The following is a 17701-nucleotide window of genomic DNA, read 5'->3' on the forward strand; positions in this document are numbered from 1 at the left end:
AACAGGTAAACTATTCTGTGTTCTCCAAGTTTGTTCATGGTATCAGCCTTTGTTTCTAGATCATATATCAATTTCAACTTTATCTTGATATATGATGTGAAATGTTGGTCTATACTCAGCTTTTGCCATATTGTTTTCTCATTTTCCTAGCAGTTTTTGTCAGAGTGAGTTCTTCACCAAAAAACTTAGATTTTGTGTTTATTGAATACTAAGACAATGATAATTTAATACTGTCTTGATTACCTAATCTATTCCATTGATCCACTATATTTCATAGCTCAGTACAAGATCATTTTGATGATTACCATTTTATAATACAGTTTAAGATCTGGTATGGCTAGGCCTTCTGCCTGTATTTTTTTTTTCATTAATTTCTTTGATATTCTTGACCTTTTGTTCTTCCAGATGAATTTTGTTATTCTACCTCTATGAAATACTTTTTTGGTAGTTTGATTGGCATGGGACTGAATAGATAAATTAGTTTAGGCTGACTTGTCAGTTTTATTCTATTAGTTTGGCCTGTTCATGATATTTTCTTAATTGTTTAGTCCTGACTTTGTGTGAAAAATGTTTTATAATTGAGTTCATATAGTTCCTGGGGTTTATTGGGTGTATAGACCTCCAAGTCTTATATTTTGTTTATAGTTATCAAGTGGAATTTCTCTGTCTCTTGCTATTGGATTTTGTTGGTGACATATAGAAATGCTAATGATTTATTTCATACCCTACAAGTTTATTAAAGATGTTAATTGTTTCTATTAGTTTTTTGGTTGATTCTCTGGGATTCTTTTGGTATACCATATATCATCTATGTTGATAACTTAGTTTCCTCATTGTCTGTTCTAATTCCTTCAATTTCTTTTTCTTCTCTTATTGCTATAGCTAACATTTCTGATAGAAGGTTGAATAACATATGGTGATAATGAGCATCTTTTCTTCATTCCTAATCTGTATTGGGAAGGTTTCTAGTTTGTCTCCATTATAGATAATATATTAATGGTTTTAGATAGATGTTATTTATCATTTTAAAGAAAACTCCATTTATTCCAATTATATGTAATCATATAGAATGTGTATTGTATTTTTCAAAACCTTTTTCTGTATATATTGAGATAGTCATATAGTTTCTCTTGTGTTTGTTATTTATATGGCTAATGATGTTGATAGTTTTGTTAATATTGAACCATCCCTGCAATCCTGGTACAAAACTACATATAATATATGAGCTTTGTAATATATTGCTATAATCTCTGTTAGTATTTTATTTACAATTTTTGTATCAATATTTATTGTCTACAGTCATTCAGTATAATGAAAATTATTTATCTATACTTTTCATTCTCTGTTTTTTTCTCTTCCTGGCTAGGTAGCAGAACCATATTTGCATCTTAAAAGAAGTTTGGTAGAATTGCTTCTTATCTATTTTTCCAAATAGTTTATATAATATAGAGTTAGTTGTTCTTTGAATGTTTAGTAGAATTTACTTATCTGACACTGGGAAGTTTTTCTTAGGGAATTCATTTTGTTTAGTTTCTCTTTTTGAGGGGGGGTTGCTTAAATATTCTGTTTCCTTCTGCTAATATGAGCAATTTATATTTCTTTAAATATGCATCTATTTCTCTTAAGTTATCAGTTTATTGGCATATAGTTGGGCAACTGTGATAATTAGATTAAGTCTACAGTGCCCATCTTTAGATTTAATCACCAAAGGTGAGAGCAGCTTCCAATTCTGGGAGGTCCTAACCCATGTGTGCTAGTGTGCTAGAGTGAGTAAAGAATCAGAATCAACGGACCACCTAGAAAGTGTCTATTGTGATTGGACACGCAGGCTAGGGGAAGGCACTGGAAGTGATGCATAAGTGACCCCTTTAAAAGAGGGAGTTGAGTGAGCGAGGCTGCTTCTGGTTTGGTGAAGGGGACCTAAGGGAGTTTTGCTGGTTTTGTGACCGAGACTGTTCCACGTGGTGAGTTTAAAGACTGAATCTTCCTGAACTTCTATTAAGAAACTTCCTTTTATAAACTCTGTGAATGAAGTTTGCTCCATTCACCTCTGGGCCTTAGGCCCTTTAACCCTTGGCTGAGGGTTAAGATCTACCTGGATTAATTAGGGAGATAGATTCATATTTTCTTCCCCTCTCTCTTCTCTCATGTAAATAAACTTCCATAAAAGTCAATTTTGATTTGAGATTATTCTTAATTGAGGATTGATAATAGTTCAATCCTCTGGTGACCACCTTTAATATACTGAACCCATAAAACCTTTTTCACCCTTATACAACGTAATTACTAATAATAGCTTTAATTTCTTCTTCATTGGTTTTTCAATTCACTTTTTTTCATTTTTGATCCTGGCAGTTTTGTTTTCTTTAAATAAAATTAACCAAGGATTTACCAATTTTTTACAACTTAATTTGTTCTTTTTTCTAGTTGTATGCCCAATGCATTGATCTGTTCTTTCTCTATTTTATTTATGTAATCATTTTGAAATAAAAAATTTCCCCTCAGTACTGCTTTGTCTGCATCTCATAAATTTTGGTATGTTATCTCCTTGTTATTCTCCGTAATGAAATTAATTATTGTTTCTGTGATTTGTTCTTTAACCCACTCACTCTTTAGGATAAGATTATTCAGTCCAATTAATTTTTGTCTTTCTGCTGCCCTTTGTTGAATTTAATTTTTATGGCAGTATGGTCTGAAAAGAATGCATTTAATGTTTCTACTTTTCTATAATTGATTGTACAGTTTTTACGCCCTATTACATGCTCACTTTTTGTAATGATGTCTTGTGCTACTGAGCAAAAGGTATTCCCATGCAGTTTTCTCTAAAGGTCTCTCTTATCAAATTTTTCTAAAATTTAATTTACCTCTTAACATCGTAATTGTTAATTTTGGGGTTGATTTAACTAGTTCTGAGAGGGGAAGACTGAGATCCCCTAATAATAATAGTTTTACTATTTCTTCCTGTAAGTCATGTAACTTCTTTAAGTATTTGGATACTTTGTCATTTGGTGCATATATGTTTAGTATTGATATTGCTAAATTGTCTATGATAACTTTCATCAAGATGTAATTTCCTTCCTTATCTCTTAATTCGATCAGTTTTGGCTTTTGCAGTGTCTTAGATCATGAATGCTACCTCTACCTTTTTTACTTTAACTGAAGCTTAATAAATTCTGCTCCAGTCCCTTACCTTTATTCTGTGTGTCTCCCCACTTTAAATATGTTTCTTGTAGACAGCATATTGTGGGGTTCTGGTTTTTAATACATTCTGCTATTCTTTTCCACTTTATAGGTGAGTTCATCCCATTTTTCAGTCACATTTATGATTACTGTGTATTTTTTTTCCGTCTTATTCCCCCACACACACATTTATCCCTCCCCCTTCACTCTTTCACTGTTCACAAATGTTTTGATTCTAATCACCAGCCCCCTTCCTAATTCACCCTCCCTTTTGCCTATTCCCTCTCATTTTTTATTCTCCCTTCTCTCTCACTTCCCTATTGAGTAAGATAGGTTTCTATAGTTGACTGAATGTGGATGTTATTCTTGTTTTGAGCTAATTCTGATGAGAGTAAGGTTCAAATATTGCCTGCCGCCTCTTCTCCCCTACACTTTCTTCCATTGTATTGATTTTTATGTACCTCTTGATGTGAATTCATTCATACCTTTTTCTCCCAATGTGTTCCTCTTTCTGGTCCTTAATTCGTCCATTCATTTAGGTTATTATCTCATCCTATTCATCTTATTCCCTTCTGTCTATGTATATTCCTTCTCTTACTGTTCTAATAGTGATAAAGTTCTTAAGTATTGTAAGTACTTAAAATGTTTCTAATATCATAGATATGTTAAGTATTATAATTATTGCCTTCTGCAAGAATATAATCAGTTTACCCTTATTGAATCCCTTAAGTTTTCTCTTTATGCTTCTCTTGAAGGTCAGATTTGATTCTTGAATTTATCTCTGATCTTTTTTGTCAGGAGTGCCTTAAAGTCCTCTATTTCGTTAAATGTTACTTTGTTCCAGATTATGCTCAGTTTCACTAGGTATGTGATTCTTGCTCATAATCCTTAGATCCTTTGCCTCTCATATTCCATGCCTCCCAGTCCTTTAATGTAGAAGCTGCTAGGTTCTAAGTAATAAACCTGGCTGTGGCTCCATTGTATTTGAATTGTCATTTTCTGACTGCTTGTCAGACTTTTTCCTTGGCTGGAGAGTTCTGAAATTTGGCTATAATAATCCTTGGGAGTTTTTGATTTGAGACCTCTTTCAGGAGACACTCATTTTGCCTTCTCGTTGAGGATATCAGAACCTCTTTCCCTGATAACTTCTTATAATATATTGTCCAGATGCTTTTTGTTTATCATGGTATGCTAATGATTCTTAAATTAGCTCTCCTAGATGTATTTTCTAGATCAGTTGTTTTTTCCAGTGAGATATTTCAGATTTTCTATTTTTTTCATTCTTTTGAATTTGTTTTATTGTTTCCTGCTGTCTTATGGAATCATTAGTTTCCATTTGCCCCATTCTGATTTTTAGATATCATTTTTTTTTATTTCAAATCCATAACTTCTGTGTATTGACTTATAGGTGCATTCTAATTTTTAAAGTTATTTTCTCCCTTGAGCTTTTGTGCTTCCTTTTCCATTTGGCCAATTTTGTTCCTCAAGGAATTGTTTTCTTCTGTGTTTTTTGAGCCTCCCTTCTCATTTGACCCTTTCTAGTATTTAGGGAGTTGTTTTCTTCATTGAATCCCCCCCACCCCCCTCCACACACACACACTTGATTCCATCAATTCTCTTATTATTTGATTTTTTAAACTTCTTTTCAAGTTTTTCCAGGGTTTCTTTTGGGGCTTGAGATCCATTCACACTTGCTTTTGATTGTTACGTTATCTAAAGTTTCTATTCTGATCTTCTAAAGTAACTCCAAAGTCAGGTTGTTGTTTTTTTTTTTTTTTCTTTACGTTTTTGCTCATCTTTCTACTTGGGGGTTTTTTTCCCCCTCATTACCTTATCTGTTTGTTGCAGTTCTGTTTTGCCCCTGCCATAAAGAGGAGTACTGTTCCAAGCTTGCATTGTACTCTGCTTTGGTGCTTAGGGTCCAACTGAGCTTGGGTCCTATAATATGCACTTTGGGGAGGATGAATTGATTGGCTTGCTATGGGAAGTCTTTTAATTGCCCCTCCTCCTCCTTGTAGTTCCTCTGGTGTCTCCTGGGTTGGGCTGGTCTTTGTTGGTTCTTCTGATGCTGCTCACACTGGGCTACTTTCCCTTCTCACCCCAGTGAGACAGGGCCTTTCTGCTTTCCTTAGTTTTGAGGCATTTATTTCTTTTTTTTGTGCAGCTTTTTGGAGATGAGTTTGGGTGAACTCAGAATGTTCCTTACTTGGCCACCTTAGTTCCTGGAAGCAGAAGTCTAAGATTATCTTTCATCATTTCTTATAGCACAGAAATATTCCATTATATTCATATGCACAAGTTGCTCTTATGTCTATTGTTAAAAAAGGGTTTCCCTCCTCTTTTTTTCAAAATAACCTCATTCTTTGCTCTCAGTTGCTAGTTTTTGTTATTACCAGTGTACTTTTTCTTTAGAAATTTCTCTTCCTACTTCCAATTTGATGTTTCTGTTCTCACCATGGATTTGGTCACAAGCTGAAATTGTTAGAATTTTTCCTAAAATAAGAATGAAATGGTATAGAATTATAATCCAAGAAACTTTTCCTGTGAGTAGAATGCACAAAGTTTAATTGTATGATCCTTATGCTCAGTTTTCAATTTTGGTTGGCTAGAGACCTGTTCTGATTATTCATGTTTATTGCATTTTTTTTGATAAATAAGGTTACCAGTAAACTAAGTTTCAGATAAATAAGATATTGCTGGTTACATTGTTGTGTATTTTACACAGTACTCTGTTGGTATTTGCCCCAATTATCATTATACAACTTTTTGTTATTGTTGTTACAAGGAGCTATCTGTGTGACTTTACCGTTCTGGTATTTAGGCTTCACTTATAGCTTATCTTTCTATTACATTAAATTATATTTATGCTTATCTCTTTGTTGTTTTTTCTTTTTTCTAGGTGGCTTGTTATTGCAGTTGGTTTGGTCAGGGCATATTTGGCAAAAGGTAGCTATCACAGCCTTTATTTTTCAATTGAAAAACCTTTGAAATTCTTCCAGACTGGAGCCCTCCTGGAGGTAGGTTATGAAAATTTTTTTTCCATGTTACTGATAACTGTAAGAATATGTCATGTAGTGAAGTGCTCCTAAAATATACTTAGGCAACCATCTTTAGAATAATATTTGTCATATTCATTTTACTTTTTGAAATTTTGCCTGTTATTTAGCCAAAAATTCTACATGTAAACCCACTTTTTCAACTTTGGAAAACACAACAGAACCTCTCTTAACTTCAACCAAAACAACTCTTTTTTGGCTAGAAAATTTCTTTGTGACTGTAGCAATCCAGGTATACATTAATCTTGATGTTATTTTAAGAGTGCTCAAAAACTGACTCTTGTATTGCTTATGATTGATTTCTGTAACCTTGAGTTAAATTGAACTTCAACCCTGGCAAATTCCTAGACCTTCCCTAAGGCTACACTCTGGAAGACTTGGTCTCCTTATTTTACCTAAAACAATAAATTAACATATGTATCAAACAACAGTAGATGCCTTAGGCCATATGAACTCCTGACCTGGGTATTATCTTAGAATCTGGCAGTTTGTATCTCATAATGCTAATGTATCAGACCACTTGGCTTTTCCCTTCCCCCTATACTGTTGTAACCCCAATAAAAGTAGTTATATGTCAGTTGAGGATTAAGCTCTTGTCCACCAGAGTTTACTTGCTGTCTGACTACCTTATGTCAGAACTTTCTTTTGTCTGCATGTCTTTATTCTCACCTTATGTTCTCTTTCCATTAGTCCTTAGCCATAACCCATTTTCTCTCAGTCCTTGGTTCCCCTTTCTGAGTGTCCTACCCACTAGGAACCTTCGTGAAATCAGTGGACAGCTTCAGTGACTTTTGTCAGAAATCACAAAACAGACTATTTTAGGAATTATGTATATTTGAACTTTCTGTAGAAAGCTAGAATTAATCCACACATTGGGACAAAGAGCTACTACATGATTTTAAAAATAATTCTTCTGCCATGAAAATTCTTTTTCAGTTTTACATTATGCCATGGAGGTGACCTTGCTGCTCAAAGGATATATCAGCAAATTTAAAAATCTGGCAGATCCTTCCAAACTAGAAAAGCTCCAAATATAGGCCTGGGTGACATACTGTACTATGTGCTATAGTCAGAGAACCAACCAAGATAATTTTAGAGAGGCTCAATACCAGAGATTTGGCTGCCCACAGATGGCATGGAAGTGGTATACTCTATTAATGCAGTTTGTACCCAAAACTATGAAATACTAGGTCTCTGAAGTAAATGAATAACTAGGTGGTACAGTGGATAAAGCACTGGACTTGGAGTCAGAGAGACCTGAATTAAAATCCTGCCTTAAATACTTACTAGCTGTGGGATTTTAGATAAGTAACTTAACCTCTCTCAGCCTCTAGTTTCTTTATCTCTAAAATGGAAATAATAGCAGCATCTGCAATACAGAACTGTGAAGATAAAATTATATAAAATATGCAAACTGCTTTGCAAATCTTAACACACTATAGAAATGCTAGTTATCATAACTTTTAATGATAAGGATGTCAGTAATTGATAACTCTTACAGAAAATTTGCATTATTCCCCTCTGCACAAGCCAGGTGAACTGGTAATCACTTTATAATTATATTGTCCTCTTAATAACCCTGGGAGGTGGGTGCTAGCTGTAAATGTAATTTATATCAATTTCCCTAAATAGGACAATATATCTCATTGTAAATAATACCACCTCAGCTTTTTAGCCAAAAAACAAAATTTCAACCAAATCACTTCTTACTTTATAAATACCAACGGCAATATTTCAATCTTAATTTTTAAAGGGTCTACTTTTAGCTTGTATTTTTTAAAAAATCATAGCACTCTACAACTATTTCTTTACTAGAATTTCCTTAAACATTCAAAAACTCAAATCACTCCTCTTTATTTTCTCATCTTAACCTTACCAGTGTGTTTCAGAAGCAGATAAAGGACACATCTCTCCCCACACCAAAGCTTTATGGGTATATTGCAGGCAAGTTTACACAGCTAAGAAGTACCTGAGGTCAGCTCTAAACCTAAGATCTCTTATCTTTAGGCTTGTTTCTATCCAAATTTTGTCCCAGAGGCCTAGAAATCTGTATATAGTTAATATTAATCTGAACACTTTTTGATTTTAAAGCAAAAAAGTCTTAGGGCTAAAGTTCTGAATTATCTTCCTGAGGCTATGGTTGGATTCCTCCCTCCTTTCAGCCTACCATGTTTGGAAACATGTGCTGTGTAAGACATTCTAAATGATACAATTATTCCAGGTTGGTGTCTGGAAGACCCACCTCTTATGTGGACTGAAGTCGAAGATCTCCAATCAGAGGAGCTTGGAAAAGGGACTTAACAAAGAACATAAATTGGCAGAGGTTATAGGAAATCACTCTTTTTCTGGACTAAGGAGGGTGCATGATCTGGCTCTAGGCTGGCTCAATCTGCTCTGAAAGAGGTGACTGAAAGTGCTAGCTGACCACACATGGCTTGTGCTTCCCTCCTTCTCTGGACTGCTTTTTGATATTTTAATAAATAGTTATAAAAATAAGATACGGTCTCCAGAGAATTTTGAATATTAACAAATGATCAGAGAACTGATAAGGTTCCCCATCTAGTCCAAGTCTGCTACAAGATCTGATCATTATTCCATCTGGTATACTTTTTAGTTTTTTGCTGTACTGTTTATGGGAGAGCTAGGATTCTCGAAGACCTTTCATGTTGCCATCTTTACTAGAAACTGAGATATGTGGGTGCCATCTGGGAAACAGATTTTTTTCATCCACTTGGTTCTTCTTAGGTAAATTGCTAGGATGATTTGTTTTGAGTGGTAATGGACTTTGTTGAGGAGGCCCTGTAATATTCTTGGATTTGAGGCAGTCAGTAACAATAGCATTTCCACAGAAGAACAGCCAAAGCATCTCATCTTCTGTAAGGAATCCCTCTTCCACTTAGACTCTTCCCAAGATATCTTCCATGACAGTTGTGAGTACCCTTGGTGAACATAAATTTCTGTTTTGTGCCTTGTTTGATACTGATAATTGGCTGGAGGAACACAAAACTGGGTACATTATGAATTCATATTATCCAGTTTCCCACAGTAAGACAATCCTTTTAGGGTCCCAAATTGGTTCCTTGTCTCATTCCTCACAGAAACTATTATTCCACACTATTTTCTTGGCTCAAGACTTCTCTTTTCCCGCTTCCGTCTTAGCTTAGGCCCTTTCCTCTTACATTACACTGAAAGTTGAGACCATTTGTGATGAGATCTCTCTTTTCCCTGCCTTTTCAGCTCAAGACCACTTTAAAATAATTCTCCACTTTTTTTTCCCTCTAATAGTAAGGTGGCTTTTCTTTTTACATGTGCCCCTCATCCCTTCCTCTCTTGTCTTTTTTAGCAAATCACAACCTCCCTCTTTTCTCTCTAATCTTTGTTAACCCATCCTGTGGTTTCTTCCCTACTGCCTTCAAACTTGTTTAAGTCTCCCCCATTCTTTTTTTTTTTTTTAACTTATTTTCCATCTTAGAATCAATACTGTGTATTGATTTCCAAGACAGAAAAGTGGTAAGGGCTAGACAATAGGGGTTAAGGGATTTGCCTAGGATCATGCAGCTGGGAAGAATTTGAGGCCAAATTTGAACCCAAGACCTTCTGTCTCTGGTCATGACTCTTGGTCCACTGAATCACCTAGCTGCCTCCATTCTTAAAAAAACCTTTCACTACATCCTACCATCCTTTCAAGCTATATCTCTATATCTCTTTTTCCAAGACTTAGAAAAAGCTGTCTATACCTCCTCCTCTTTCACTTCTCAACTTTTTACAGTCTGACTTCTGTCATCACTCCACTTTATTTGCCCAATTTGATGGCTTTTTCTTAGTCCTCATTCTCCACAACCTATCTTCTCCTCATTCTCTCCTTGATTTTTAAAAATACTACTTTCTCTTAGTTCTCCTACTTAGATAACCCCTCTTTCTTTTTCTTCCTCTTTCTCTTCTGGTTCATATCCAAGTCATTCTTACTAACTATGGGTGTTGCCCAAGGTTTTGTCCTAGACTGAAAACCCTTTCAAATGACATATTGACTAGTGTTATTGAACAAACTTTTATGTCCCCTATATCTTGGTTTAAAAAAAGAGGCACCTGTTACCTCTAAGTTAGGTTACAATAGGACTTTGTTTTATGCAAACAACACACATGCAATTGGTAATCAAAAAATAAAGACAGAAGAATAAGTAAACATTTTAAATCATGCACTACTGTGCCATTTTCCCATGCAGAATAAAGTCTTGCAGCATTTCACCTAGTCGTGCTTATCCTTGCTCTCTGAGAAGCATTAGTGTGAGTCATTACATTGTTTTGCAATAGACCTTAGCTCTCACATCAATCTTAGTTTGAAATTCTCACTTGTAACAAGCCATGTCCATGTCAGAGCAGTTCTCTGTTTCATTAATGCTGTTGAGTCATTAATAATGGCCCCAAAGTATTAGAGCAGTGATGCTTGGAGCCCTGATAAGCCTAAGAAGAATCATAAAGTATCTAGGTATATTTGTATAAGAAATACTTATCAAATAATGGGGTATGCTATTATGCATGATTTTCAATTTATCCAAAGGGTTTTGGAATGTATTTTTCACATAAAATAAGGTCCTACTGTATTTTTTTCTTTTATGTTCCTAGATTGTCATTCTTCTAGCAGTGTGACCATAGTATCACTTAACCTCTTTCTGCCTTCGTTTTCCTCAACTGTAAAATGGGGCTAGTAATACCTGTAGTACCTACCTCATAAAGTTATTTTGCAGCTGAATTTAGAAGTAGACATCAAGTGCTTTACAGACTGTAAAATGCTTATAGATCAAATGATGACCATAGTTTTTCTGTTGGTTCAGTGACCCTAAACAACCTTACCTGTGGTTTGAGTAGATTGTTAGAATAATGACTTTAAAACACTCTTAAGGTCCTCAATCCTCAAAATGTAAATTAAATTCAGTATTTACTGATGCAGGAAAGTGAACTCTTACAGTTTTAAAAGATATTCAACAATAGGTTTAAGCAAAAAGGACTTTGAGTGCCTTGAATTAATCAAAAAACCCATTCCCTAAGAATTCTGATTAACCAAATTTTTACTGTTCACTCGTAAAAGATATATTTTAATTCTAGCTATCAGAATGTGCTTACCACTATAGAAAGGCTCCTGTAACTTCAGCATCACATTCCAATACCTACCGTGGATAGAAAGAACCTTGGATATAATGGAACACCCGCTGACCCCATATATAATATGATTTGCTTCTACATACATGCTTATGATAGTTTAATTTGATAAAGTAAACCCACAATAAGATATTAGCAACATTAACTACAGTAATAATAAAGGCCATTATATATTACTATATGATACGGTACAGTAATAATAGTAACTAACATGTATAGAAATTTAAGGTTTTCAAAGTACTTATGTTATTCTAGTTGATCCTCTAAACAATATTTGAGGTAAATGCTGTTATTAGCACCATTTTACAGAGTAGCAAACTGAGGCTTGGAGATGTTAAATGACTTGCCTTAGGGTCACAGAGGCATCATGTGTCAAAGGTGGTACTTGAACTGAGGCTTTCCTGGCTTCAGGGACAACTCTCTATGCATCACTGCCTTAAACTTGGTAATAGTTTGAATTGTATAGGAAATTTATAATGCCCTGCTCCAAAGCTGAGATGGATTTGAGCCTGTCACATGGAATCCTTAAAACGTTAAAAGGTAGTTATCATGAAACCTTGAGAATGGCTGGTGAATTGCTTCTGCCCAGTTATAGGGAAGTGGAGTGAGACTGTTGTATTTCCCGTACATTTATCTGTGTTATTAACATAATAACATAGTGCAAGGATTTATCCCAAGTGTCAGGGCCTAAGTGATACTGACTACCATAAGATTAAGCCAGAGTTGAAAACAAGGAAAGGCATACAGTTCCCTTTGGCTTCAGTTAACTTAGTTTGACCAGTGAGATTGAGGAGCTATGGGCAGACCAAAAAGATTGAAGCAGGGTAAAGAAAATATCAGGAGAGACTGAAGAGAACCCATATTGGAAACTACATGAAGAGTCTTAGAGAAGGGGGTTTCTTAAGGGGTCTTTCAGTTAGGATAAATGAGAACATTGATTAAGTATTTACTCTGTGCCATGCACTGTGGTAAATGCTGGAAATACAAATTGAAGCCAACAAGACAGTCCTTGCCATCAAGGAGTTTTCATTTTAATAGCAACCCATAAAGGGGGGAGCCAATTAGAGAAAAGTAGGTGCTGAGCCATGTTCTGTGTAGCAACATAATGTGGCAATGATTGAGAGGTGGTATGATGACCTGGTTCCAGGCAAGATAAGATGAAAGGTCATCTATCAGAGCCCAGAGTCCCAGGGGCAAAGTTTGAGTCCTGATAGAAAGAGATGGGCCAGAGTGCAGTCAGGTAATTAAGCAGAGATAATTTAACTAATAAAGGCAGGACCAACTTGGATAATCCAGTAATAACATTGACTTTAGGCAAACCAACCAGGAATATAAAAGGCAAATTAACAGGATAGACTCTCCAGGGGCAAAACATGAAGGTCCTTTTGCAGAAAGGGAAAAGCCTAAAGCCTATGGAGATGATATCTCTGAGAAAAGTTATGTGGGAACCAGAGGGCAGGATACCCAGGAGACTTATTCAAGGTTGATACTGTCTACCTTAAGTCTTATATTCTGCAGAATCATCTACTTCAGGGCAGAGAGGGCTGCCTGAGGCCCTAAATTTACATTTTTGTAGCAGAGAGTTGAAACATCACTAGCTGTGCCAACAAAAAAGTGGGTCAAAATTGAGCCATCATAAAAGGTAAGACTTGGCAGAGAAATGTCAAAACAGGCAGGAAAAGGAAGTGAAGAAAGGAAGCTACCTAGTTTGCTGTAGTCTGTGTCTAAAACCAGAAGGAAAACATAAAAACCTTTGTAACTTTACCCATCTGTTGTGTTAACTGCCTTTCTTCTTTTTGTGTTTCCCTTTTAGTGCTTTGTAGTAGATTTCCCTTTCATAGATCAGAGAGGATGACCTGCTCCTATCAAAAAGCAGGGAAAATTGGCTAAGGGTAGGAGGAGGGTCACAGAAAAACTTACATTTCCATGAAGGGAATTGAGTGTCTGGATATTTGGGAACCTGGGATATTAGAGGAAAGTAGTAGCAAAGAAGGTTGTGGAGCAAAATGATATCTGTTATCTCTTCTTGCTGTAAATCTCTGATCCCCTCAGAGACATGTGAAATTTTATCTCTTTGTTACTACTAAAATAGAAGGTTGATTCATACTTCAGAAACTAAATGTGAATAGTAGAACCATTTGTAGGAAAGTCCCTATTTGAAAAGAGGTTCAAGGGTAGAGTATTCCTTGTTCTCAGTGTCTCTCAGTCAATAAGATAGAATCAATCATTTCCATGCTTTTTAAAACCCTTAATCATTTAACACAGTTATTTTGTGTTTGATATTTTGTCTCTTTATTTGGAAGTCAGGGAAGACGGGTAGGGTCAGTTTTCAAATTGAAGTGTTTTGATAAACTGATCCATAATATTGTTCTTTTCACTATCTAGGTTGACTGGGGCATGGGGAAGGAAGGGAAGACATAATGATTGAGAAAAAGTATTGGATTTATAGTCAGAGTACTAGCTCTGCCAGTTAGTATTTGTGTGATGTTTGTTAAATCACATAACATTACGTGAGAAGGTTGGACTAAATAACTTCTTCTAAATCTGGGACCCTGAAGATCCTAGGGTACTTGTAATTTAGGTCCTGAGATTTATCAGTGTAAAAGTGACCCCAGTAAGGTTTGGGGTGGGGAGCAGCAGCATTATATAATGGATATAGTGGTAGACTTTGCTAGATCAGTATCCATCTCTAACCCCCTCAGTATGAGTGTCTCCATGACTCAATCCTAGACTTTCTCCTCTTCTTTCAAAAAAAAGAACAACTCTTACCTTCCATCTTGGAATCAATACTAAGTATTGGTATCCTTGTGTCTATCCTCTTCTAATCTCATCTTATATTCTCCCTACTAATGATTTCATTTGTTCACTGAATTCCTTTGTCTCTATGGAGAAGAATCCTAAAGCTGTATATCTAGCACTAATCTCTTAACTAGATTCCCCTAATTATTGGAATTGGTATCTTCAATTGCCCACTGGCCATTTCTACCTGGAAATCCCTTCAGCATCTCAAGTTCAATGTGACTCAAATCAGAAATAATCATGATCATCTATCAGTATATGTCCCTACCTATTTCTCTAGACCTCCTTGTTTTTAATGAGGGGATTACCATCCTTCTAGTTAGTCACTCATGTTCACAGCCTCCAGATCTATTTTAATATCACCTTTCCTTCACTCAACAGATCCATTTAGTTTTCAAATCTTGTTAGTTCTACATGAAATTGCTAGCATCCATCTCTCATTCCTCATTCACATTGGAATTTAGTTCTTCAACATCATTCACTTGAACTACTGTAATGGTTTCTCAGTTGCTCATTGTGGTTTTCATTCTTTTCTTCTCTAGTTTGTTTTCTACTAATTTACCAAAATAATATTCCAGAGGTACAAATTTGATCTTGTCATCCACACTCAAAATCATTCAGTGACTCCCTATGGGATCTAAGATTAAAATATAAATATCCCATCCAGGCATTCAAGATCCTCTGCATTCTAGCTTCATGTCACTTTCCTTAATAGACTACATAACAGCAACATTTTACCATTAACATTACCTGATCTCCCTGCTTTGTATAGACTATCCTCTATGCCTGGAGTGGTGGTAGTAGTAGTAGTGTGGTATAGTAGAAAGAACTCTGCATTTGTAGTCAGAAAACTTGAGTTTAAATCTTAATACTTACTACTTCACAAATCAATTAATGTCCCTGGATTCACTTTATCTATAAAATTGAGAATTGATCTCCTAGGTCACCTTCAGCTTTAAAGTCTATGGTCTCATTAAACATCTCATCTCAGTGTCTCAGATACCTCTTATCTTCCCACAGTTCAACTTAAGTGATCTCTCCAATTAGTATTATCTTCTTCCTCAAATTGTTTTGTGGTTTGGAGTTTTTTGTAATCTACATATATGAGTACCTGTTGTATCTTCGGTAGAATATAAGATTAGTAAGGGCAGGAACTCTTTCATTTTCAGTGCCTTATTAATTGCATTGAATTGAATTTAATGTTCTTGGCAGATTTTGTCTTGCCAGACATAAAGTACCTATAATTCGAATGTATGCTGGAGGGAGAGTTGAATTGAAATTAGCTAAAAGAGCATGTAAAGAAGTTAATCCTTAGGAAATCTTCATTCATTGTAATTTTTTTTTAAAGCTATCCAAACAAGAATCACATATCAGCCTATAGCCAGTTCTTAAAATGGAATATTATAATCTTTCATTTACCCTGTATCTGGTAGGCACTATTCTAACATGACTTAAAATTCTCTTTATTCAGTGCTCTCACTAATTTTTCTTTTTTATTTTTCTTCTAGATTTTACACTGTGCTATAGGTAAGTGGAATTTTTTATAACTTTTTTAAAAATCAAGACATAATAAAATTAACCACTTGTATAATTATAAGAAAACCAAAAACCATTTGTAGGTGTAAAGGTTATACATGTTGTTATAGTTTGGGATTTCTGAAATCATAGTTACTATTCGAATGCCAGCATCGAACATTTTAATTTAAAACTACCCAGTCACCCTTCCCCTATAGGTAAATGACGTATCTTTTGGGTTTTCCCCTTCCCCTACCCAGTCACCCTTCCCCTATAGGTAAATGACGTATCTTTTGGGTTTTCAGGGATATTTCCATTTCCGAGAAAAAAAAACTTACTTGAAATTTTTTTTCATATTTGTTTTTTTTTTATTATATGTAAAAACAATTTTTAACTTTCATTTAAAAATTTTGAGTTCCAGATTTTCTCCCTTCCTTCCTTTTCTCCCCCTTCTTGAGAAAACAGGCAATTTGATAAGGATTATACATGTGCAGTCTTGTAAAACTTATTTCCATATTACCTATGTTGTGAAAGAAAGCATAGATATTCCCCGCCCCCCAAAAAAACAAAAATTTAAAAAATATGCTTCAGTCTTCATTGAGATTCTGTCAGTATTTCCTCTGGAGGTATATATAGCATTTTTCATTCTAAGTCCTTAGGAATTGACCAAGATAATTTATTGCTGAAAATAGCTAAGTTATTCACAAATGATCATTGTACAATATTGCTGTACTGTGTACAGTTTTCTCCAGGCTCTGTTCACTTCACTTTGTATCAATTCATTTAAGTCTTTCCTGCTTTTTCTAAAAGCATCCTACTGGTCATTTCTTATCACGCGATAGTATTCAGCCATTCCCCAATTGATGGGCATCCACTCAATTTCCAATTCATTGCTCCCACAAAAAGATGCTAGAAATATTTTTGCATATAAGTCCTTTTCTTTGATCTCTTTGGAGTAGAGATCTAGTAGTGGTATTGCTGGGTAAAAGGGCATGCACAGGTTTTTAGCCCTTTGGACATAGTTCAAAATTGTTCTCCAGAATGGTTGGTTCAGTACACAATTCCACCAATAATACATTATTGTCCCAATTTGTTCATATCCCCTCCAGCATTTGTCATTTCCTTTTCTATCATAATAGCCAAATCTGCTAGTTATGAAGTGATACTTCAGTTTTTAAATTTGCATTTCTCTGATCAATAGTGCATTGTAGCATTTTTTCATAGATTGATAGCTTTGATTACTTCTCAAAACTGCTTGTTCACATCCTTTGTTTATCAATTGGGAAATGACTCATATTCTTATAGACTTGACTTGATTCTCTGTATTATTTAAGAAATTGAGACCTATATCAAAGAAACTTGCTATAAAAATTTTTCTCCAGTAAAAAAAAATACTTTTAATGATGATTTGCAAAAGAAATATCCTTTGCCTATATGTCTCAATTTCTTAATTGAGAAACAATGATTGCTGCCTTTAGGTAGAGGCAATAACTGAGAGCCATGATAGAAATATGGTTATGAGTTTGATTAAGAATCATACAGTTCACATCAATACCATTTCAAACTTGTCCATGCCTCACTTTCCTTATCTTTAAATGACTATAATGAAACCTTCCTAACAAGCTATCAGGGTTGTTATGTGGATCATATGAGATAATGTAATATATATATATATATATATTTTAAAGGGATTATATAGATATATACATACTTATATATATCTATATAATCCCTTTAAAAATTTAAAAGGCAAGGCAAATAAAAATATTCTTTATAAACACATTCTAATGTGGAGATTGCAAGAAGGACTTGATCTGGACTTGATCTGGGATGACTGAACATATTTTGGGGGAAAGACAGTATAATTTGGTAAGGGAAAAATCATTCTTCATAAGCCTATTTGATTTCTTTGAGGGGTTAATATGCATGTGGATAAAGAGAAACTATCTTTTATTTAGCCTAAACATGGACCAGCATCAAAGCTGGGGTTTTAC

The 17701-nt window shown here is 34.9% G+C and overlaps 1 protein-coding gene across 1 annotated transcript in view; it reads left to right on the top strand.

Moving 5' to 3' along the window:
- The window catches only part of HACD2 (3-hydroxyacyl-CoA dehydratase 2), a 106766-nt gene that overhangs the window by 21704 nt on the left and 67361 nt on the right, over nucleotides 1-17701 (top strand). Inside the window, 2 exon segments of the mRNA XM_044670041.1 lie at nucleotides 6080-6197; nucleotides 15701-15719. Coding sequence (XP_044525976.1) covers nucleotides 6080-6197; nucleotides 15701-15719 — 137 coding nt within the window.

This window comes from Gracilinanus agilis, chromosome 3 (assembly GCF_016433145.1).
Source record: "Gracilinanus agilis isolate LMUSP501 chromosome 3, AgileGrace, whole genome shotgun sequence".
In the NCBI taxonomy this organism is placed as follows: domain Eukaryota; kingdom Metazoa; phylum Chordata; class Mammalia; order Didelphimorphia; family Didelphidae; genus Gracilinanus; species Gracilinanus agilis.